The 26479-nt window shown below is 57.9% G+C and overlaps 1 protein-coding gene across 1 annotated transcript; it reads left to right on the top strand.

Annotated features, from left to right (window-relative positions):
* Positions 1-3801: 3801 nt before the first annotated feature.
* On the top strand, positions 3802-4692 carry LOC135366842 (splicing factor 3A subunit 2-like). The gene has a single exon (XM_064599824.1). It carries the CDS (start codon positions 3802-3804, stop codon positions 4690-4692), a length of 891 nt encoding a protein of 296 aa, XP_064455894.1.
* Positions 4693-26479: the final 21787 nt, after the last annotated feature.

The following is a 26479-nucleotide window of genomic DNA, read 5'->3' on the forward strand; positions in this document are numbered from 1 at the left end:
TGACAGTTAACATCTATCCAAATTGCCACAAAAATGATGTTCGCCTCCCATTTTCAACAAATCAAGAAATAGAACGATATTATTCTGAATGAGTTGCTTCTGAACGTGTTATACGGTGAAGTTCTGTTTTTAGAGTGTATGGCAAACCTAGCTTACATCTTTTTGTTTATTTTTTATTACATGTAAGTTAAAAGGATGGCAATGTGCTCACTTGCAATGTTTGCTCGTTTGATTGAATGCTTGTTTTAAGGCTTCTACAGAATGCACCTCCATGCACTTCCGAAGCTACTGTCACTGTTTTCGTGGCAATTCCACCTTTATCGAATTCCCGCTGATACACTAATAGTGATTCTTTTCCCGGTTCCAGTCACTTCGTTATAACGATAGCGTACTGTATAATACAGATCGCGTAGAAAGGATGAACCCTTTTTTGTGTATTGCAATGGTGACTACACTGGAAGGAGACATTGCCTCCCTTGAATTGGCCGCTATGTGAACAGACCACATTATGCTTTAATTCCCTAATCCAACAACGGAAAGTTGGAGTTGCGGAAACAACGAGCTAACCCAGTGTCCTCGAAGTTTTGTGTGATGTTACCTGTTCCATCGCCCTTTCCCTCCCCATATTGAAAGAGAAACCTCAGGCCAGGAGCTGCCAATATTCAAAGGGTCGGAGGTACATATTAGAAAAGTGTAGTGCATTGCGTATTGTCTTCTTGTGTCAACGAAAAACCTAAATGCTTGGCCCTTTAACTAAGATGAATGAACGTTGGCTTTCGGGTGGCTTTGTTAGGGAGAAGTTGGTGAATGCTGAATGTGCGTTGGCATAAAAGTGGATTGGAAAGAACAGAAATTTAAGAGGTATATTGGAAGTTTCAAGGTATAAGGGGTACTTTTTAAATTTTCAATAAAGTGAAAAGGTTCGGGATGTGATCAATAGACAGTGAAATAGTGAGCACGCAGGAAAAATTTGTTAATAAGAGATTATATTAGAAGGTAAATTAATAGGTTCAGAAGAGCTTGGGGAAGGTCTACCTGTGCAGTGTTTCTAGAGCTCCTCGTGATATGTCAATGCCATGGGTATGTCAATGGGTATCGGAAATCATTCCCTGTCACCGGATTGTTAGATTCTCTACTTTTCGACCTTTTCTCCCTATGTTGCACAAGCAGAATTGAAGATTCTGTTGGAGACTAGTAACAACTGTGCTGGCAAAGACAGCTAGGTGTGGGCTATAAGGAAAATGTATTTATGTCACGAATGTTATGGGCATTAGCAGAAAGTGCTCGCATTAGTAGTAATTTTTCATCTATGCTGGATCCTGTTTCGCTTGGCCTTAGCATGGAAAAGTTGCTACACTTTTTCCTGTCGCATATCTGTACCAACAAAGAGGAAAATTGGCCAAGTTGGTTAGACATCATTATTAGGATGGGACAGGCTGCACTGTTTTTTTGTGCTATTCTTATGGTGACATATGTGTTTCTGCATACTTACTACATTTCAGTGCAAGGGCATGGCAGCTTACAGTGCAAAAAATAGTCTAGACGCAGCAATCGTCAGGACTGCATGTGCTGGGAGGGTTGGAAATTAGTAACAGGTGGTGAGAGGGAAGAGTAACAGGGAACAAGACCTATGGGTGCTACAGGAACAAGCCACTGCCTGTCTGAATGAAACATCGTGTGTGTCGCACTATTAAGAAAAATAGGACATGGAAAATAGGAAAAACAGTGCATATCTTGGTGGCACTGCATCAACTGTGGTAACTTGTTTTCTGTGCAGGTTCTGTCTGGGTGCATTATCTGCAGGTACATACGATAAGGGTAATATTTTTCACCACGTAGCTCACTTTGATGTACATACCTATGTGTGTTTGTGACTTTGTGTCAATAATAAAACTTGTGGAACACACAACGTACCCTTCCATTTATTACATGCACGGGGCAATAAATGAGCTGATGGGTACTTACCTACAAGAGGGTTTGCAGTACTCATATTTTGTATTATGTAATACATAATACTTGTCTGAAATCAGTGCAATCCATTGAATTTGAAATAAATATTAATTCGAACTTCCAAATAAAGTCAAACTGAGACTCGGCTCCTATCACAGTCACGTGTATTTGAATGGTGGAGAACGGCTGACCGCGACCGACTGTGCACCAGATTGGAAGCGCACGGGCATGTGTGCAACACTGGCTTGGAACGATACGCCGCTTACTCCTAGTCGGCCTTGATTCCGGCTTTCGGGTATTGCCTCCACTCTACCTCGCAGTCACGCAACCGGTCCTCCACACTGTCGGGCATCCACCACTCAGCCACACGGGCATGCCTCCACCCTTCAGCCATACTGGCACCCCTCAGTCCCAGTGGCGTGCATCCACCACTCAGCCATACTGGCACCCCTCAGCCCCACTAGCGTGCATCCACCACTCAGCCACACTGGCATGCATCCACCCTTCAGCCATACTGGCACCCCTTAGTCCCACTGGCGTGCATCCACCACTCAGCCACACTGGCATGCATCCACCCTTCAGCCATACTGGCACCCCTCAGTCCCACTGGCGTGCATCCACCACTCAGCCACACTGGCATGCATCCACCCTTCAGCCATACTGGCACCCATCAGTCCCACTGGTGTGCATCCACCACTCAGTCCCACTGGCGTACATCCACCTCTCAGCCACACTGCCATGCATCCACCCTTCAGCCATACTGGCACCTCTCAGTCCCACTGGCGTGTATCCACCACTCAGCCACACTGGCATACATCCACCCTTCAGCCATACTGGCACCTCTCAGTCCAATTCGTGTGCATCCACCACTCAGCCCCACTGGCATGCATCCACCCTTCAGCCATACTGGCACCCCTCAGTCCCACTGGCGTACATCCACCACTCATCCACAGTGGCATGCATCCACCCTTCAGCCATACTGGCACCCCTCAGTCCCACTGGCGTGCATCCAGCACTCAGCCACACTGGCATGCATCCACCCTTTAGCCATACTGGCACCCCTCAGTCCCACTGGCGTGCATCCACCACTCTGCCACACTGGCATGCATCCACACTTCAGCCATACTGGCACCCCTCAGTCCCACTGGCGTGCATCCACCCTTCAAGCATACTGGCACCCCTCAGTCCCACTGGCGTGCATCCACCACTCATCCACACTGGCATGCATTCACCCTTCAGACATACTGGCACCCCTCAGTCCCACGGGCGTGCATCCACCACTCATCCACACTGGGGTGCATCCACCTTTCAGCCATACTGGCACCCCTCAGTCCCACTGACATGCATCCAGCACTCAGCCACACTGGCATGCATCCACCCTTCAGCCATACTGGCACCCCTCAATCCCACTGGCGTGCATCCACCACTCATCCACACTGGCATGCATTCACCTTCAGACATACTGGCACCCCTCAGTCCCACGGGCGTGCATCCACCACTCATCCACACTGGGATGCATCCACCCTTCAGCCATACTGGCACCCCTCAGTCCCACTGGCATGCATCCAGCACTCAGCCACACTGGCATACATCCACCCTTCAGCCATACTGGCACCCCTCAGTCCCACTGGCGTGCATCCACCACTCAGCCACACTGGCAAGCATGCACCCTTTAGCCATACTGGCACCCCTCAGTCCCACTGGCGTGCATCCACCACTCAGCCACACTGGCATGCATCCACACTTTAGACATACTGGCACCCCTCAGTCCCACGGTCGTGCATCCACCACTCATCCACACTGGGATGCATCCACCCTTCAGCCATACTGGCACCCCTCAGTCCCACTGGCATGCATCCACCCTTCAGCCATACTGGAACCTCATTCCCATTGGCGTGCATCCACCACTCAGCCACACTGGCATGCATCCACCCTTCAGCCATACTGGCACCCCTCAGTCCCACTGGCGTGCATTCACCCTTCAACCATACTGGCATCCCTCAGTCCCACTGGTGTGCATCCCCACTCATCCACACTGGGATGCATCCACCCTTCAGACATACTGGCACCCCTCAGTCCCACAGGCGTGCATCCACCACTCATCCACACTGGGATGCATCCACCACTCAGCCACACTGGCATGCATCCACCCTTCAGCCATACTGGAACCTCTCATTCCCACTGGCGTGCATCCACCACTCAGCCACACTGGCATGCATCCACCCTTCAGCCATACTGGCACCCCACAGTCCCACTGGCGTGCATCCCCACTCATCCACACTGGGATGCATCCACCCTTCAGCCATACTGGCACCACTCAGTCCCACTGGCGTCCATCCACCACTCAGCCACACTGGCATGCATCCACCCTTCAGCCATACTGGAACCTCTCATTCCCACTGGCGTGCATCCACCACTAAGCCACACTGGCATGCATCCACCCTTCAGCCATACTGGCACCCCTCAGTCCCACTGGCGTGCATTCACCCTTCAACCATACTGGCACCCCTCAGTCCCACTGGTGTGCATCCACCCCTCAGCCATATTGGCATGCACCCACCCTTCAACCATATTGGCACCCCTCAGTCCCACTGGAGTGTGATCCACCACTCATCCACACTGGCATGCATCCACCCTTCAGCCATACTGGCACCCCTCAGTCCCACTGGCATGCATCCACCACTCAGCCACACTGGCATGCATCCACCCTTCAGCCATACTGGCTCCCCTCAGTCTCACTAGTGTGCATTCACCACTCAGCCACACTGGCATGCATCCACCCTTCAGCCATACTGGCACCCCTCAGTACCACTGGCGTGCATCCACCACTTATCCACTCTGGCATGCATCCACCCTTCAGACATACTGGCACCCCTCAGTCCCACTGACGTGCATCCACCCTTCAGCCATACTGGCACCCCTCAGTCCTACTGGCGTGCATCCCCACTCATCCACACTGGGATGCATCCACCCTTCAGCCATACTGGCACCCCTCAGTACCACTGGCGTGCATCCAGCACTCAGCCACAGTGGCATGCATCCACCCTTCAGCGATACTGGCACCCCTCAGTCCCACTGGCGTGCATCCACCACTCAGCAACACTGGCATGCATCCACACTTCAGCCATACTGGCACCCCTGAGTCCCATTGGCGTGCATCAACCCTTCAGCCATACTGGCACCCCTCAGTCCCACTGGTGTGCATCCCCACTCATCCACACTGGGATGCATCCACCCTTCAGACATACTGGCACCCCTCAGTCCCACAGGCGTGCATCCACCACTCATCCACACTGGCATGCATCCACCACTCATCCACACTGGCATGCATCCACCCTTCAGCCATACTGGCACTCCTTAGTCCCACTGGCGTGCATCCACCACTCAGCGATACTGGCACCCCTCAGTCCCAGTGGTATGCATCCACCACTCAGCCACACTGGCATGCATTCACCCTTCAGCCATTGTGGCTCCCCTCGGTCCCACTGGCGTGCATCCGCCACTCAGCCACACTGGCATGCATCCACCCTTCAGCCATACTGGCACCCCTCAGTACCACTGGCGTGCATCCAGCACTCAGCCACAGTGGCATGCATCCACCCTTCAGCGATACTGGCACCCCCCAGTCCCACTGGCGTGCATTAAGCACTCAGCCACAGTGGCATGCATCCACCCTTCAGCCATACTGGCACCCCTCAGTCCCACTGGCGTGCATCCACCCTTCAACCTTACTGGCACCCCTCAGTCCCACTGGTGTGCATCCCCACTCATCCACACTGGGATGCATCCACCCTTCAGCCATACTGGCACCCCTCAGCCCCAGTGGCATGCATCCACCGCTCAGCCACACTGGCATGCATTCACCCTTCAGCCATACTGGCTCCCCTCAGTCCCACTGGCGTGCATCCACCACTCAGCCACACTGGCATACATCCACCCTTCAGCCATACTGGCACCCCTCAGTCCCACTGGCGTGCATCCACACTTCAGCCATACTGGCACCCCTGAGTCCCATTGGCGTGCATCCACCCTTCAAGCCTACTGGCACCCCTCAGTCCCACTGGCGTGCATCCACCATTCATCCACACTGGCATGCATCCACCCTTCAGCCATACTGGCACCCCTCAGTCCCACTGGCGTGCATCCACCACTCATCCACACTGGCATGCATCCACCCTTCAGCCATACTGGCACCCCTCAGTCCCACTGGCGTGCATCCACCACTCAGCCACACTGGCATGCATCCACCCTTCAGCGATACTGGCACCCCTCAGTCCCAGTGGCGTGCATCCACCCTTCAGCCATACTGGCACCCCTCAGTCCCAGTGGTATGCATCCACCACTCATCCACACTGGCATGCATTCACCCTTCAGCCATTGTGGCTCCCCTCAGTCCCACTGGCGTGCATCCGCCACTCAGCCACACTGGCATGCATCCACCCTTCAGCCATACTGGAACCCCTCAGACCCACTGGCGTGCATCCACCACTCAGCCACACTGGCATGCATCCACCCTTCAGCCATACTGGCACCCCTCAGTCCCAGTGGCATGCATCCACCCTTCAGCCATACTGGCACCCCTCAGTCCCACTGGCGTGCATCCACCCCTCAGCCATATTGGCATGCACCCACCCTTCAACCATATTGGCACCCCTCAGTCCCACTGGAGTGTGATCCACCACTAATCCACACTGGCATGCATCCACCCTTCAGCCATACTGGCACCCCTCAGTCCCACTGGTGTGCATCCACCACTCATCCACATTGGCATGCATCCACCCATCAGCCATACTGGCACCCCTCAGTCCCACTGGCATGCATCCACCACTCAGCCACACTGGGATGCATCCACCCTTCAGCCATACTGGCTCCCCTCAGTCCCACTGGCATGCATCCAGCACTCAGCCACACTGGCATACATCCACCCTTCAGCCATACTGGCACCCCTCAGTCCCACTGGCGTGCATCCACCACTCAGCCACACTGGCAAGCATGCACCCTTTAGCCATACTGGCACCCCTCAGTCCCACTGGCGTGCATCCACCACTCAGCCACATTGGCATGCATCCACACTTTAGACATACTGGCACCCCTCAGTCCCACGGGCGTGCATCCACCACTCATCCACACTGGGATGCATCCACCCTTCAGCCATACTGGCACCCCTCAGTCCCACTGGCATGCATCCACCCTTCAGCCATACTGGAACCTCATTCCCACTGGCGTGCATCCACCACTCAGCCACACTGGCATGCATCCACCCTTCAGCCATACTGGCACCCCTCAGTCCCACTGGCGTGCATTCACCCTTCAACCATACTGGCATCCCTCAGTCCCACTGGTGTGCATCCCCACTCATCCACACTGGGATGCATCCACCCTTCAGACATACTGGCACCCCTCAGTCCCACAGGCGTGCATCCACCACTCATCCACACTGGGATGCATCCACCACTCAGCCACACTGGCATGCATCCACCCTTCAGCCATACTGGAACCTCTCATTCCCACTGGCGTGCATCCACCACTCAGCCACACTGGCATGCATCCACCCTTCAGCCATACTGGCACCCCACAGTCCCACTGGCGTGCATCCCCACTCATCCACACTGGAATGCATCCACCCTTCAGCCATACTGGAACCTCTCATTCCCACTGGCGTGCATCCACCACTAAGCGACACTGGCATGCATCCACCCTTCAGCCATACTGGCGCCCCTCAGTCCCACTGGCGTGCATTCACCCTTCAACCATACTGGCACCCCTCAGTCCCACTGGTGTGCATCCACCCCTCAGCCATATTGGCATGCACCCACCCTTCAACCATATTGGCACCCCTCAGTCCCACTGGAGTGTGATCCACCACTCATCCACACTGGCATGCATCCACCCCTCAGTCCCACTGGCATGCATCCACCACTCAGCCACACTGGCATGCATCCACCCTTCAGCCATACTGGCTCCCCTCAGTCCCGCTAGTGTGCATTCACCACTCAGCCACACTGGCATGCATCCACCCTTCAGCCATACTGGCACCCCTCAGTACCACTCGCGTGCATCCACCACTTATCCACTCTGGCATGCATCCACCCTTCAGACATACTGGCACCCCTCAGTCCCACTGACGTGCATCCACCACGCAGCCATACTGGCACCCCTCAGTCCTACTGGCGTGCATCCCCACTCATCCACACTGGGATGCATCCACCCTTCAGCCATACTGGCACCCCTCAGTACCACTGGCGTGCATCCAGCACTCAGCCACAGTGGCATGCATCCACCCTTCAGCGATACTGGCACCCCTCAGTCCCACTGGCGTGCATCCACCACTCAGCAACACTGGCATGCATCCACACTTCAGCCATACTGGCACCCCTGAGTCCCATTGGCGTGCATCAACCCTTCAAGCATACTGGCACCCCTCAGTCCCACTGGTGTGCATCCCCACTCATCCACACTGGGATGCATCCACCCTTCAGACATACTGGCACCCCTCAGTCCCACAGGCGTGCATCCACCACTCATCCACACTGGCATGCATCCACCCTTCAGCCATACTGGCACCCCTTAGTCCCACTGGCGTGCATTCACCACTCAGCCACACTGGCATGCATCCACCCCTCAGCGATACTGGCACCCCTCAGTCCCAGTGGCGTGCATCCACCCTTCAGCCATACTGGCTCCCCTCAGTCCCAGTGGTATGCATCCACCACTCAGCCACACTGGCATGCATTCACCCTTCAGCCATTGTGGCTCCCCTCAGTCCCACTGGCATGCATCCACCCTTCAGCCATACTGGCACCCCTCAGTACCACTGGCGTGCATCCAGCACTCAGCCACAGTGGCATGCATCCAGCACTCAGCCACAGTGGCATGCATCCACCCTTCAGCGATACTGGCACCCCCCAGTCCCACTTGCGTGCATTAAGCACTCAGCCACAGTGGCATGCATCCACCCTTCAGCCATACTGGCACCCCTCAGTCCCACTGGCGTGCATCCACCCTTCAACCTTACTGGCACCCCTCAGTCCCACTGGTGTGCATCCCCACTCATCCACACTGGGATGCATCCACCCTTCAGCCATACTGGCACCCCTCAGCCCCAGTGGCATGCATCCACCGCTCAGCCACACTGGCATACATCCACCCTTCAGCCATACTGGCACCCCTCAGTCCCACTGGCGTGCATCCACCACTCAGCAACACTGGCATGCATCCACACTTCAGCCATACTGGCACCCCTGAATCCCATTGGCGTGCATCCACCCTTCAAGCCTACTGGCACCCCTCAGTCCCACTGGCGTGCATCCACCATTCATCCGCACTGGCATGCATCCACCCTTCAGCCATACTGGCACCCCTCAGTCCCACTGGCGTGCATCCACCACTCATCCACACTGGCATGCATCCACCCTTCAGCCATACTGGCACCCCTCAGTCCCACTGGCGTGCATCCACCACTCAGCCACACTGGCATGCATCCACCCTTCAGCCATACTGGCTCCCCTCAGTCCCACTGGCCTGCATCCACCACTCAGCCACACTGGCATACATCCACCCTTCAGACATACTGGCACCCCTCAGTCCCACTGCCATGCATCCAGCACTCATCCACACTGGCATACATCCACCCTTCAGCCATACTGGCACCCCTCAGTCCCACTGGTGTGCATCCACCACTCATCCACATTGGCATGCATCCACCCATCAGCCATACTGGCACCCCTCAGTCCCACTGGCATGCATCCACCACTCAGCCACACTGGCATGCATCCACCCTTCAGCCATACTGGCTCCCCTCAGTCCCACTGGCGTGCATCCACCACTCAGCCACACTGGCAAGCATGCACCCTTTAGCCATACTGGCACCCCTCAGTCCCACTGGCGTGCACCCACCACTCAGCCACACTGGCATGCATCCACACTTTAGACATACTGGCACCCCTCAGTCCCACGGGCGTGCATCCACCACTCATCCACACTGGGATGCATCCACCCTTCAGCCATACTGGCACCCCTCAGTCCCACTGGCATGCATCCACCCTTCAGCCATACTGGAACCTCATTCCCACTGGCGTGCATCCACCACTCAGTCACACTGGCATGCATCCACCCTTCAGCCATACTGGCACCCCTCAGTCCCACTGGCGTGCATTCACCCTTCAACCATACTGGCATCCCTCAGTCCCACTGGTGTGCATCCCCACTCATCCACACTGGGATGCATCCACCCTTCAGACATACTGGCACCCCTCAGTCCCACAGGCGTGCATCCACCACTCATCCACACTGGGATGCATCCACCACTCAGCCACACTGGCATGCATCCACCCTTCAGCCATACTGGAACCTCTCATTCCCACTGGCGTGCATCCACCACTCAGCCACACTGGCATGCATCCACCCTTCAGCCATACTGGCACCCCACAGTCCCACTGGCGTGTATCCCCACTCATCCCCACTGGGATACATCCACCCTTCAGCCATACTGGCACCACTCAGTCCCACTGGCGTGCATCCACCACTCAGCCACACTGGCATGCATCCACCCTTCAGCCATACTGGAACCTCTCATTCCCACTGGCGTGCATTCACCCTTCAACCATACTGGCACCCCTCAGTCCCACTGGTGTGCATCCACCCCTCAGCCCTATTGGCATGCACCCACCCTTCAACCATATTGGCACCCCTCAGTCCCACTGGAGTGTGATCCACCACTCATCCACACTGGCATGCATCCACCCCTCAGTCCCACTGGCATGCATCCACCACTCAGCCACACTGGCATGCATCCACCCTTCAGCCATACTGGCTCCCCTCAGTCCCGCTAGTGTGCATTCACCACTCAGCCACACTGGCATGCATCCACCCTTCAGCCATACTGGCACCCCTCAGTACCACTGGCGTGCATCCACCACTTATCCACTCTGGCATGCATCCACCCTTCAGACATACTGGCACCCCTCAGTCCCACTGACGTGCATCCACCACTCAGCCATACTGGCACCCCTCAGTCCTACTGGCGTGCATCCCCACTCATCCACACTGGGATGCATCCACCCTTCAGCCATACTGGCACCCCTCAGTACCACTGGCGTGCATCCAGCACTCAGCCACAGTGGCATGCACCCACCCTTCAGCGATACTGGCACCCCTCAGTCCCACTGGCGTGCATCCACCACTCAGCAACACTGGCATGCATCCACACTTCAGCCATACTGGCACCCCTGAGTCCCATTGGCGTGCATCAACCCTTCAAGCATACTGGCACCCCTCAGTCCCACTGGTGTGCATCCCCACTCATCCACGCTGGGATGCATCCACCCTTCAGACATACTGGCACCCCTCAGTCCCACAGGCGTGCATCCACCACTCATCCACACTGGCATGCATCCACCCTTCAGCCATACTGGCACCCCTTAGTCCCACTGGCGTGCATCCACCACTCAGCCACACTGGCATGCATCCACCCCTCAGCGATACTGGCACCCCTCAGTCCCAGTGGCGTGCATCCACCCTTCAGCCATAGTGGCTCCCCTCAGTCCCAGTGGTATGCATCCACCACTCAGCCACACTGGCATGCATTCACCCTTCAGCCATTGTGGCTCCCCTCAGTCCCACTGGCGTGCATCCGCCACTCAGCCACACTGGCATGCATCCACCCTTCAGCCATACTGGCGCCCCTCAGTACCACTGGCGTGCATCCAGCACTCAGCCACAGTGGCATGCATCCACCCTTCAGCGATACTGGCACCCCCCAGTCCCACTTGCGTGCATTAAGCCCTCAGCCACAGTGGCATGCATCCACCCTTCAGCCATACGGGCACCCCTCAGTCCCACTGGCGTGCATCCACCCTTCAACCTTACTGGCACCCCTCAGTCCCACTGGTGTGCATCCCCACTCATCCACACTGGGATGCATCCACCCTTCAGCCATACTGGCACCCCTATGCCCCAATGCCATGCATCCACCACTCATCCACACTGGCATGCATCCACCCTTCAGCCATACTGGCACCCCTCAGTCCCACTGGCGTGCATCCACCACTCAGCCACACTGGCATGCATCCACCCTTCAGCGATACTGGCACCCCTCAGTCCCAGTAGCGTGCATCCACCCTTCAGCCATACTGGCACCCCTCAGTCCCAGTGGTATGCATCCACCACTCAGCCACACTGGCATGCATTCACCCTTCAGCCATTGTGGCTCCCCTCTGTCCCTCTGGCGTGCATCCGCCACTCAGCCACACTGGCAAGCATCCACACTTCAGCCATACTGGCACCCTTCAGTCCCACTAGTGTGCATTCACCACTCAGCCACAGTGGCATGCATCCACTCTTCAGCGATACTGGCACCACTCAGCCACACTGGCATACATCCACCCTTCAGCCATACTGGAACCCCTCAGACCCACTGGCGTGCATCCACCACTCAGCCACACTGGCATGCATCCACCCTTCAACCATACTGGCACCCCTCAGTCCCACTGGTGTGCATCCCCACTCATTCACACTGGGATGCATCCACCCTTCAGCCATACTGGCACCCCTCAGTCCCAGTGGCATGCATCCACCCTTCAGCCATACTGGCACCCCTCAGTCCCACTGGCGTGCATCCACCCCTCAGCCATATTGGCATGCACCCACCCTTCAACCATATTGGCACCCCTCAGTCCCACTGGAGTGTGATCTACCACTAATCCACACTGGCATGCATCCACCCTTCAGCCATACTGGCACCCCTCAGTCCCACTGGTGCGCATCCACTGCTCAGCCACACTGGCATACATCCACCCTTCAGCCATACTGGCACCCCTCAGTCCCACTGGTGTGCATCCACCACTCATCCACATTGGCATGCATCCACCCATCAGCCATACTGGAACCCCTCAGACCCACTGGCATGCATCCACCACTCAGCCACACTGGCATGCATCCACCCTTCAGCCATACTGGCTCCCCTCAGTCCCACTGGCGTGCATTCGCCACTCAGCCACACTGGCATGCATCCACCCTTCAGCCATACTGGCACCCCTCAGTCCCACTGGCGTGCATCCACCCTTCAACCATACTGGCACCCCTCAGTCCCACTGGTGTGCATCCCCACTCATCCACACTGGGATGCATCCACCCTTCAGCCATACTGGTACCCCTCAGTCCCAGTGGCATGCATCCACCCTTCAGCCATACTGGCACCCCTCAGTCCCACTGGCGTGCATCCACCCCTCAGCCATATTGGCATGCACCCACCCTTCAACCATATTGGCACCCCTCAGTCCCACTGGAGTGTGATCCACCACTCATCCACACTGGCATGCATCCACCCTTCAGCCATACTGGCTCCCCTCAGTCCCACTGGCCTGCATCCACCACTCAGCCACACTGGCATACATCCACCCTTCAGACATACTGGCACCCCTCAGTCCCACTGGCATGCATCCAGCACTCATCCACTCTGGCATGCATCCACCCTTCAGCCACAGTGGCACCCCTCAGTCCCATTGTCGTGCATCCACCACTCAGCCACACTGGCATGCATCCACCACTGAGCCACACTGGCACCCCTCAGTCCCACTGGCGCGCATCCACCACTGAGCCACACTGGCATGCATCTACCCTTCAGCCATACTGGCACTCCTCAGTCCCATTGGCGTGCATCCACCACTCAGCTACACGGGCGTGCATTCAGCGTTCAACCATACTGGCACCCCTCAGTCCCACTGGTGTGCATCCCCACTCATCCACACTGGGATGCATCCACCCTTCAGCCATACTGGCACCCCTCAGTCCCAGTGGCATGCATCCACCCTTCAGCCATACTGGCACCCCTCAGTCCCACTGGCGTGCATCCACCCCTCAGCCATATTGGCATGCACCCACCCTTCAACCATATTGGCACCCCTCAGTCCCACTGGAGTGTGATCTACCACTCATCCACACTGGCATGCATCCACCCTTCAGCCATACTGGCTCCCCTCAGTCCCACTGGCCTGCATCCACCACTCAGCCACACTGGCATACATCCACCCTTCAGACATACTGGCACCCCTCAGTCCCACTGGCATGCATCCAGCACTCATCCACTCTGGCATGCATCCACCCTTCAGCCACAGTGGCACCCCTCAGTCCCATTGTCGTGCATCCACCACTCAGCCACACTGGCATGCATCCACCACTGAGCCACACTGGCACCCCTCAGTCCCACTGGCGCGCATCCACCACTGAGCCACACTGGCATGCATCTACCCTTCAGCCATACTGGCACTCCTCAGTCCCATTGGCGTGCATCCACCACTCAGCTACACTGGCGTGCATCCACCCCTCAGCGATACTGGCACCCCTCAGTCCCAGTGGCGTGCATCCACCCTTCAGCCATACTGGCTCCCCTCAGTCCCAGTGGTATGCATCCACCACTCAGCCACACTGGCATGCATTCACCCTTCAGCCATTGTGGCTCCCCTCAGTCCCACTGGCGTGCATCGGCCACTCAGCCACACTGGCATGCATCCACCCTTCAGCCATACTGGCACCCCTCAGTACCACTGGCGTGCATCCAGCACTCAGCCACAGTGGCATGCATCCACCCTTCAGCGATACTGGCACCCCCAGTCCCACTTGCGTGCATTAAGCACTCAGCCACAGTGGCATGCATCCACCCTTCAGCCATACTGGCACCCCTCAGTCCCACTGGCGTGCATCCACCCTTCAACCTTACTGGCACCCCTCAGTCCCACTGGTGTGCATCCCCACTCATCCACACTGGGATGCATCCACCCTTCAGCCATACTGGCACCCCTATGCCCCAGTGGCATGCATCCACCACTCATCCACACTGGCATGCATCTACCCTTCAGCCATACTGGCACCCCTCAGACCCACTGGCGTGTATCCACTCTTCAGTCATAGTGGCACCCCTCAGTCCCACTGGCGTGCATAGACCGCTAAGCCAGACTGACATGCATCCACCCATCAGCCATACTGGCTCCCCTCAGTCCCACTGGCGTGCATCCGCCACTCAGTCACACTGGCATAGATCCACCCTTCAGCCATACCGGCACCCCTCAGTCCCACTGGCGTGCATCCAGCACTCAGCCGCACTGGCATGCACCCACCCTTCAACCATACTGGCACTCCTCAGTCCCATTGGCGTGCATGCACCACTCAGCCACAATGGCATGCATCCACCCTTCAGCCATACTGGCTCCCCTCAGTCCCACTGGCGTGCATCCGCCACACAGCCACACTGGCATGCATCCACCCTTCAGCCATACTGGCACCCCTCAGACCCACTGGCGTGCATCCACCACTCAGCCACACTGGCATGCATCCACCCTTCAGCCATACTGGCACCCCTCAGTCCCACTGGCGTGCATCCACCCTTCAACCATACTGGCACCCCTCAGTCCCACTGGTGTGCATCCCCACTCATCCACACTGGGATGCATCCACCCTTCAGCCATACTGGCACCCCTCAGTCCCAGTGGCATGCATCCACCCTTCAGCCATACTGGCACCCCTCAGTCCCACTGGCGTGCATCCACCCCTCAGCCATATTGGCATGCACCCACCCTTCAACCATATTGGCACCCCTCAGTCCCACTGGAGTGTGATCCACCACTCATCCACACTGGCATGCATCCACCCTTCAGCCATACTGGCTCCCCTCAGTCCCACTGGCCTGCATCCACCACTCAGCCACACTGGCATACATCCACCCTTCAGACATACTGGCACCCCTCAGTCCCACTGGCATGCATCCAGCACTCATCCACTCTGGCATGCATCCACCCTTCAGCCACAGTGGCACACCTCAGTCCCATTGTCGTGCATCCACCACTCAGCCACACTGCTATGCATCCACCACTGAGCCACACTGGCACCCCTCAGTCCCACTGGCGCGCATCCACCACTGAGCCACACTGGCATGCATCTACCCTTCAGCCATACTGGCACTCCTCAGTCCCATTGGCGTGCATCCACCACTCAGCTACACGGGCGTGCATTCAGGGTTCAACCATACTGGCACCCCTCAGTCCCACTGGTGTGCATCCCCACTCATGCACACTGGGATGCATCCACCCTTCAGCCATACTGGCACCCCTCAGTCCCACTGGCATGCATCCACCCTTCAGCCATACTGGCACCCCTCAGTCCCACTGGCGTGCATCCACCCCTCAGCCATATTGGCATGCACCCACCCTTCAACCATATTGGCACCCCTCAGTCCCACTGGAGTGTGATCTACCACTCATCCACACTGGCATGCATCCACCCTTCAGCCATACTGGCTCCCCTCAGTCCCACTGGCCTGCATCCACCACTCAGCCACACTGGCATACATCCACCCTTCAGACATACTGGCACCCCTCAGTCCCACTGGCATGCATCCACCCTTCAGCCACAGTGGCACCCCTCAGTCCCATTGTCGTGCATCCACCACTCAGCCACACTGGCATGCATCCACCACTGAGCCACACTGGCACCCCTCAGTCCCACTGGCGCGCATCCACCACTGAGCCACACTGGCATGCATCTACCCTTCAGCCATACTGGCACTCCTCAGTCCCATTGGCGTGCATCCACCACTCAGCCACACTGGCATACATCCACCCTTCAGACATACTGGCACCCCTCAGTCCCACTGGCATGCATCCAGCACTCATCCACTCTGGCATGCATCCACCCTTCAGCCACAGTGGCACCCCTCAGTCCCATTGTCGTGCATCCACCACTCAGCCACACTGGCATGCATCCACCACTGAGCCACACTGGCACCCCTCAGTCCCACTGGCGCGCATCCACCACTGAGCCACACTGGCATGCATCTACCCTTCAGCCATACTGGCACTCCTCAGTCCCATTGGCGTGCATCCACCACTCAGCTACACTGGCGTGCATCCAGCGTTCAGCCATACTGGCACCCCCGTCCCACTGGCGTGCATCCACACTTCAGCCATATAGACACCCCTCAGTCCCACTTGTGTGCATTCACCCTTCAGCCCTACTGGCACCCCTTAGTCCCACTGGCGTGCATCCACCACTCAGCCACACTGACATGCATCCACCCTTCAGCCATAATGGCACGCCTCAGTCCCACTGGCGTGCATCCACCACTCAGCCATATTGGCATGCACCCACCCTTCAGCCATACTGCCACCCCTGAGACCCACTGGCGTGTATCCACTCTTCAGTCATAGTGGCACCCCTCAGTCCCACTGGCGTGCATAGACCGCTAAGCCAGACTGACATGCATCCACCCATCAGCCATACTGGCTCCCCTCAGTCCCACTGGCGTGCATCCGCCACTCAGTCACACTGGCATAGATCCACCCTTCAGCCATACCGGCACCCCTCAGTCCCACTGGCGTGCATCCAGCACTCAGCCGCACTGGCATGCACCCACCCTTCAACCATACTGGCACTCCTCAGTCCCATTGGCGTGCATGCACCACTCAGCCACAGTGGCATGCATCCACCTTTCAGCGATACTGGCACCCCTCAGTCCCACTGGCGTGCATCCACCACTCAGCCACACTGGCATACATCCACCCTTCAGCCATACTGGAACCCCTCAGACCCACTGGCGTGCATCCACCACTCAGCCACACTGGCATGCATCCACCCTTCAGCCATACTGGCACCCCTCAGTCCCACTGGCGTGCATCCACCCTTCAACCATACTGGCACCCCTCAGTCCCACTGGTGTGCATCCCCACTCATCCACACTGGGGTGCATCCACCCTTCAGCCATACTGGCACCCCTCAGTCCCAGTGGCATGCATCCACCCTTCAGCCATACTGGCACCCCTCAGTCCCACTGGCGTGCATCCACCCCTCAGCCATATTGGCATGCACCCACCCTTCAACCATATTGGCACCCCTCAGTCCCACTGGAGTGTGATCCACCACTCATCCACACTGGCATACATCCACCCTTCAGACATACTGGCACCCCTCAGTCCCACTGGCATGCATCCAGCACTCATCCACTCTGGCATGCATCCACCCTTCAGCCACAGTGGCACCCCTCAGTCCCATTGTCGTGCATCCACCACTCAGCCACACTGGCATGCATCCACCACTGAGCCACACTGGCACCCCTCAGTCCCACTGGCGCGCATCCACCACTGAGCCACACTGGCATGCATCTACCCTTCAGCCATACTGGCACTCCTCAGTCCCATTGGCGTGCATCCACCACTCAGCTACACGGGAGTGCATTCAGCGTTCAACCATACTGGCACCCCTCAGTCCCACTGGTGTGCATCCCCACTCATCCACACTGGGATGCATCCACCCTTCAGCCATACTGGCACCCCTCAGTCCCAGTGGCATGCATCCACCCTTCAGCCATACTGGCACCCCTCAGTCCCACTGGCGTGCATCCACCCCTCAGCCATATTGGCATGCACCCACCCTTCAACCATATTGGCACCCCTCAGTCCCACTGGAGTGTGATCTACCACTCATCCACACTGGCATACATCCACCCTTCAGACATACTGGCACCCCTCAGTCCCACTGGCATGCATCCAGCACTCATCCACTCTGGCATGCATCCACCCTTCAGCCACAGTGGCACCCCTCAGTCCCATTGTCGTGCATCCACCACTCAGCCACACTGGCATGCATCCACCACTGAGCCACACTGGCACCCCTCAGTCCCACTGGCGCGCATCCACCACTGAGCCACACTGGCATGCATCTACCCTTCAGCCATACTGGCACTCCTCAGTCCCATTGGCGTGCATCCACCACTCAGCTACACTGGCGTGCATCCACCCCTCAGCGATACTGGCACCCCTCAGTCCCAGTGGCGTGCATCCACCCTTCAGCCATACTGGCTCCCCTCAGTCCCAGTGGTATGCATCCACCACTCAGCCACACTGGCATGCATTCACCCTTCAGCCATTGTGGCTCCCCTCAGTCCCACTGGCGTGCATCCGCCACTCAGCCACACTGGCATGCATCCACCCTTCAGCCATACTGGCACCCCTCAGTACCACTGGCGTGCATCCAGCACTCAGCCACAGTGGCATGCATCCACCCTTCAGCGATACTGGCACCCCCCAGTCCCACTTGCGTGCATTAAGCACTCAGCCACAGTGGCATGCATCCACCCTTCAGCCATACTGGCACCCTTCAGTCCCACTGGCGTGCATCCACCCTTCAACCTTACTGGCACCCCTCAGTCCCACTGGTGTGCATCCCCACTCATCCACACTGGGATGCATCCACCCTTCAGCCATACTGGCACCCCTATGCCCCAGTGGCATGCATCCACCACTCATCCACACTGGCATGCATCCACCCTTCAGCCATACTGGCACCCCTCAGTCCCACTGGCGTGCATCCACCACTCAGCCACACTGGCATGCATCCACCCTTCAGCGATACTGGCACCCCTCAGTCCCAGTGGCGTGCATCCACCCTTCAGCCATACTGGCACCCCTCAGTCCCAGTGGTATGCATCCACCACTCAGCCACACTGGCATGCATTCACCCTTCAGCCATTGTGGCTCCCCTCAGTCCCACTGGCGTGCATCCGCCACTCAGCCACACTGGCAAGCATCCACCCTTCAGCCATACTGGCACCCTTCAGTCCCACTAGTGTGCATTCACCACTCAGCCACAGTGGCATGCATCCACTCTTCAGCGATACTGGCGCCACTCAGCCACACTGGCATACATCCACCCTTCAGCCATACTGGAACCCCTCAGACCCACTGGCGTGCATCCACCACTCAGCCACACTGGCATGCATCCACCCTTCAACCATACTGGCACCCCTCAGTCCCACTGGTGTGCATCCCCACTCATTCACACTGGGATGCATCCACCCTTCAGCCATACTGGCACCCCTCAGTCCCAGTGGCATGCATCCACCCTTCAGCCATACTGGCACCCCTCAGTCCCACTGGCGTGCATCCACCCCTCAGCCATATTGGCATGCACCCACCCTTCAACCCTATTGGCACCCCTCAGTCCCACTGGAGTGTGATCTACCACTAATCCACACTGGCATGCATCCACCCTTCAGCCATACTGGCACCCCTCAGTCCCACTGGTGCGCATCCACTGCTCAGCCGCACTGGCATGCATTCAACCTTCAGCCACACTGGCACCCTCAGTCCTACTGGCGTGCATCCACCACTCAGCCACACTGGCATACATCCACCCTTCAGCCATACTGGCACCCCTCAGTCCCACTGGTGTGCATCCACCACTCATCCACATTGGCATGCATCCACCCATCAGCCATACTGGCACCCCTCAGTCCCACTGGCATGCATCCACCACTCAGCCACACTGGCATGCATCCACCCTTCAGCCATACTGGCTCCCCTCAGTCCCACTGGCGTGCATTCGCCACTCAGCCACACTGGCATGCATCCACCCTTCAGCCATACTGGCACCCTTCAGTCCCACTAGTGTGCATTCACCACTCAGCCACACTGGCATGCATCCACCCTTCAGCCATACTGGCACCCCTCAGTTGCACTGGCGTGCATCCAGCACTCAGCCACAGTGGCATGCATCCACCCTTCAGCGATACTGGCACCCCTCAGTCCCACTGGCGTGCATCCACCACTCAGCCACACTGGCATACATCCACCCTTCAGCCATACTGGAACCCCTCAGACCCACTGGCGTGCATCCACCACTCAGCCACACTGGCATGCATCCACCCTTCAGCCATACTGGCACCCCTCAGTCCCACTGGCGTGCATCCACCCTTCAACCATACTGGCACCCCTCAGTCCCACTGGTGTGCATCCCCACTCATCCACACTGGGATGCATCCACCCTTCAGCCATACTGGCACCCCTCAGTCCCAGTGGCATGCATCCACCCTTCAGCCATACTGGCACCCCTCAGTCCCACTGGCGTGCATCCACCCCTCAGCCATATTGGCATGCACCCACCCTTCAACCATATTGGCACCCCTCAGTCCCACTGGAGTGTGATCCACCACTCATCCACACTGGCATGCATCCACCCTTCAGCCATACTGGCTCCCCTCAGTCCCACTGGCCTGCATCCACCACTCAGCCACACTGGCATACATCCACCCTTCAGACATACTGGCACCCCTCAGTCCCACTGGCATGCATCCAGCACTCATCCACTCTGGCATGCATCCACCCTTCAGCCACAGTGGCACCCCTCAGTCCCATTGTCGTGCATCCACCACTCAGCCACACTGGCATGCATCCACCACTGAGCCACACTGGCACCCCTCAGTCCCACTGGCGCGCATCCACCACTGAGCCACACTGGCATGCATCTACCCTTCAGCCATACTGGCACTCCTCAGTCCCATTGGCGTGCATCCACCACTCAGCTACATGGGCGTGCATTCAGCGTTCAACCATACTGGCACCCCTCAGTCCCACTGGTGTGCATCCCCACTCATCCACACTGGGATGCATCCACCCTTCAGCCATACTGGCACCCCTCAGTCCCAGTGGCATGCATCCACCCTTCAGCCATACTGGCACCCCTCAGTCCCACTGGCGTGCATCCACCCCTCAGCCATATTGGCATGCACTCACCCTTCAACCATATTGGCACCCCTCAGTCCCACTGGAGTGTGATCTACCACTCATCCACACTGGCATGCATCCACCCTTCAGCCATACTGGCTCCCCTCAGTCCGACTGGCCTGCATCCACCACTCAGCCACACTGGCATACATCCACCCTTCAGACATACTGGCACCCCTCAGTCCCACTGGCATGCATCCAGCACTCATCCACTCTGGCATGCATCCACCCTTCAGCCACAGTGGCACCCCTCAGTCCCATTGTCGTGCATCCACCACTCAGCCACACTGGCATGCATCCACCACTGAGCCACACTGGCACCCCTCAGTCCCACTGGCGCGCATCCACCACTGAGCCACACTGGCATGCATCTACCCTTCAGCCATACTGGCACTCCTCAGTCCCATTGGCGTGCATCCACCACTCAGCTACACTGGCGTGCATCCAGCGTTCAGCCATACTGGCACCCCCGTCCCACTGGCGTGCATCCACACTTCAGCCATATAGACACCCCTCAGTCCCACTTGTGTGCATTCATCCTTCAGCCCTACTGGCACCCCTTAGTCCCACTGGCGTGCATCCACCACTCAGCCACACTGACATGCATCCACCCTTCAGCCATAATGGCACGCCTCAGTCCCACTGGCGTGCATCCACCACTCAGCCATATTGGCATGCACCCACCCTTCAGCCATACTGCCACCCCTCAGACCCACTGGCGTGTATCCACTCTTCAGTCATAGTGGCACCCCTCAGTCCCACTGGCGTGCATAGACCGCTAAGCCAGACTGACATGCATCCACCCATCAGCCATACTGGCTCCCCTCAGTCCCACTGGCGTGCATCCGCCACTCAGTCACACTGGCATAGATCCACCCTTCAGCCATACCGGCACCCCTCAGTCCCACTTGCGTGCATCCAGCACTCAGCCGCACTGGCATGCACCCACCCTTCAACCATACTGGCACTCCTCAGTCCCATTGGCGTGCATGCACCACTCAGCCACAATGGCATGCATCCACCCTTCAGCCATACTGGCTCCCCTCAGTCCCACTGGCGTGCATCCGCCACACAGCCACACTGGCATGCATCCACGCTTCAGCCATACTGGCACCCCTCAGTCCCAGTGGCATGCATCCTTCCTTCAGCCATACTGGCACCCCTCAGTCCCACTGGCGTGCATCCACCCCTCAGCCATATTGGCATGCACCCACCCTTCAACCATATTGGCACCCCTCAGTCCCACTGGAGTGTGATCCACCACTCATCCACACTGGCATGCATCCACCCTTCAGCCATACTGGCACCCCTCAGTCCCACTGGTGCGCATCCACTGCTCAGCCACACTGGCATGCATTCAACCTTCAGCCACACTGGCACCCTCAGTCCTACTGGCGTGCATCCACCACTCAGCCACACTGGCATACATCCACCCTTCAGCCATACTGGCACCCCTCAGTCCCACTGGTGTGCATCCTCCACTCATCCACATTGGCATGCATCCACCCATCAGCCATACTGGCACCCCTCAGTCCCACTGGCATGCATCCACCACTCAGCCACACTGGCATGCATCCACCCTTCAGCCATACTGGCTCCCCTCAGTCCCACTGGCGTGCATCCGCCACTCAGCCACACTGGCATGCATCCACCCTTCAGCCATACTGGCACCCTTCAGTCCCACTAGTGTGCATTCACCACTCAGCCACACTGGCATGCATCCACCCTTCAGCCATACTGGCACCCCTCAGTCCCACTGGCGTGCATCCACCCTTCAACCTTACTGGCACCCCTCAGTCCCACTGGTGTGCATCCCCACTCATCCACACTGGGATGCATCCACCCTTCAGCCATACTGGCACCCCTCAGCCCCAGTGGCATGCATCCACCGCTCAGCCACACTGGCATGCATTCACCCTTCAGCCATACTGGCTCCCCTCAGTCCCACTGGCGTTCATCCACCACTCAGCCACACTGGCATACATCCGCCCTTCAGCCATACTGGCACCCCTCAGTCCCACTGGCGTGCATCCACCACTCAGCAACACTGGCATGCATCCACACTTCAGCCATACTGGCACCCCTGAGTCCCATTGGCGTGCACCCACCCTTCAAGCCTACTGGCACCCCTCAGTCCCACTGGCGTGCATCCACCATTGATCCACACTGGCATGCATCCACCCTTCAGCCATACTGGCACCCCTCAGTCCCACTGGCGTGCATCCACCACTCATCCACACTGGCATGCATCCACCCTTCAGCCATACTGGCACCCCTCAGTCCCACTGGCGTGCATCCACCACTCAGCCACACTGGCATGCATCCACCCTTCAGCGATACTGGCACCCCTCAGTCCCAGTGGCGTGCATCCACCCTTCAGCCATACTGGCACTCCTCAGTCCCATTGGCGTGCATGCACCACTCAGCCACAATGGCATGCATCCACCCTTCAGCCATACTGGCTCCCCTCAGTCCCACTGGCGTGCATCCGCCACACAGCCACACTGGCATGCATCCACGCTTCAGCCATACTGGCACCCCTCAGTCCCAGTGGCATGCATCCTTCCTTCAGCCATACTGGCACCCCTCAGTCCCACTGGCGTGCATCCACCCCTCAGCCATATTGGCATGCACCCACCCTTCAACCATATTGGCACCCCTCAGTCCCACTGGAGTGTGATCCACCACTCATCCACACTGGCATGCATCCACCCTTCAGCCATACTGGCACCCCTCAGTCCCACTGGTGCGCATCCACTGCTCAGCCACACTGGCATGCATTCAACCTTCAGCTACACTGGCACCCTCAGTACTACTGGCGTGCATCCACCACTCATCCACACTGGCATACATCCACCCTTCAGCCATACTGGCACCCCTCAGTCCCACTGGTGTGCATCCTCCACTCATCCACATTGGCATGCATCCACCCATCAGCCATACTGGCACCCCTCAGTCCCACTGGCATGCATCCACCACTCAGCCACACTGGCATGCATCCACCCTTCAGCCATACTGGCTCCCCTCAGTCCCACTGGCGTGCATCCGCCACTCAGCCACACTGGCATGCATCCACCCTTCAGCCATACTGGCACCCTTCAGTCCCACTAGTGTGCATTCACCACTCAGCCACACTGGCATGCATCCACCCTTCAGCCATACTGGCACCCCTCAGTCCCACTGGCGTGCATCCACCCTTCAACCTTACTGGCACCCCTCAGTCCCACTGGTGTGCATCCCCACTCATCCACACTGGGATGCATCCACCCTTCAGCCATACTGGCACCCCTCAGCCCCAGTGGCATGCATCCACCGCTCAGCCACACTGGCATGCATTCACCCTTCAGCCATACTGGCTCCCCTCAGTCCCACTGGCGTTCATCCACCACTCAGCCACACTGGCATACATCCACCCTTCAGCCATACTGGCACCCCTCAGTCCCACTGGCGTGCATCCACCACTCAGCAACACTGGCATGCATCCACACTTCAGCCATACTGGCACCCCTGAGTCCCATTGGCGTGCACCCACCCTTCAAGCCTACTGGCACCCCTCAGTCCCACTGGCGTGCATCCACCATTGATCCACACTGGCATGCATCCACCCTTCAGCCATACTGGCACCCCTCAGTCCCACTGGTGTGCATCCACCACTCATCCACACTGGCATGCATCCACCCTTCAGCCATACTGGCACCCCTCAGTCCCACTGGCGTGCATCCACCACTCAGCCACACTGGCATGCATCCACCCTTCAGCGATACTGGCACCCCTCAGTCCCAGTGGCGTGCATCCACCCTTCAGCCATACTGGCACCCCTCAGTCCCAGTGGTATGCATCCACCACTCAGCCACACTGGCAGGCATTCACCCTTCAGCCATTGTGGCTCCCCTCAGTCCCACTGGCGTGCATCCGCCACTCAGCCACACTGGCATGCATCCACCCTTCAGCCATACTGGCACCCTTCAGTCCCACTAGTGTGCATTCACCACTCAGCCACAGTGGCATGCATCCACCCTTCAACCATACTGGCACCCCTCAGTCCCACTCGTGTGCATCCCCACTCATTCACACTGGGATGCATCCACCCTTCAGCCATACTGGCACCCCTCAGTCCCAGTGGCATGCATCCACCCTTCAGCCATACTGGCACCCCTCAGTCCCACTGGCGTGCATCCACCCCTCAGCCATATTGGCATGCACCCACCCTTCAACCATATTGGCACCCCTCAGTCCCACTGGAGTGTGATCCACCACTAATCCACACTGGCATGCATCCACCCTTCAGCCATACTGGCACCCCTCAGTCCCACTGGTGCGCATCCACTGCTCAGCCACACTGGCATGCATTCAACCTTCAGCCACACTGGCACCCTCAGTCCTACTGGCGTGCGTCCACCACTCAGCCACACTGGCATACATCCACCCTTCAGCCATACTGGCACCCCTCAGTCCCAATGGTGTGCATCCACCACTCATCCACATTGGCATGCATCCACCCATCAGCCATACTGGCACCCCTCAGTCCCACTGGCATGCATCCACCACTCAGCCACACTGGCATGCATCCACCCTTCAGCCATACTGGCTCCCCTCAGTCCCACTGGCGTGCATTCGCCACTCAGCCACACTGGCATGCATCCACCCTTCAGCCATACTGGCACCCTTCAGTCCCACTAGTGTGCATTCACCACTCAGCCACACTGGCATGCATCCACCCTTCAGCCATACTGGCACCCCTCAGTTGCACTGGCGTGCATCCAGCACTCAGCCACAGTGGCATGCATCCACCCTTCAGCGATACTGGCACCCCTCAGTCCCACTGGCGTGCATCCACCACTCAGCCACACTGGCATACATCCACCCTTCAGCCATACTGGAACCCCTCAGACCCACTGGCGTGCATCCACCACTCAGCCACACTGGCATGCATCCACCCTTCAGCCATACTGGCACCCCTCAGTCCCACTGGCGTGCATCCA

The sequence above is a fragment of the Ornithodoros turicata genome, chromosome 1 (assembly GCF_037126465.1).
Source record: "Ornithodoros turicata isolate Travis chromosome 1, ASM3712646v1, whole genome shotgun sequence".
Taxonomy (NCBI): Eukaryota; Metazoa; Arthropoda; class Arachnida; order Ixodida; family Argasidae; genus Ornithodoros; species Ornithodoros turicata.

Coding starts and splice junctions, on each gene's coding strand:
- LOC135366842 (XM_064599824.1), top strand. CDS start 3,802: ATGCATCCACCCTTCAGCCATACTGGAACCTCATTCCCATTGGCGTGC.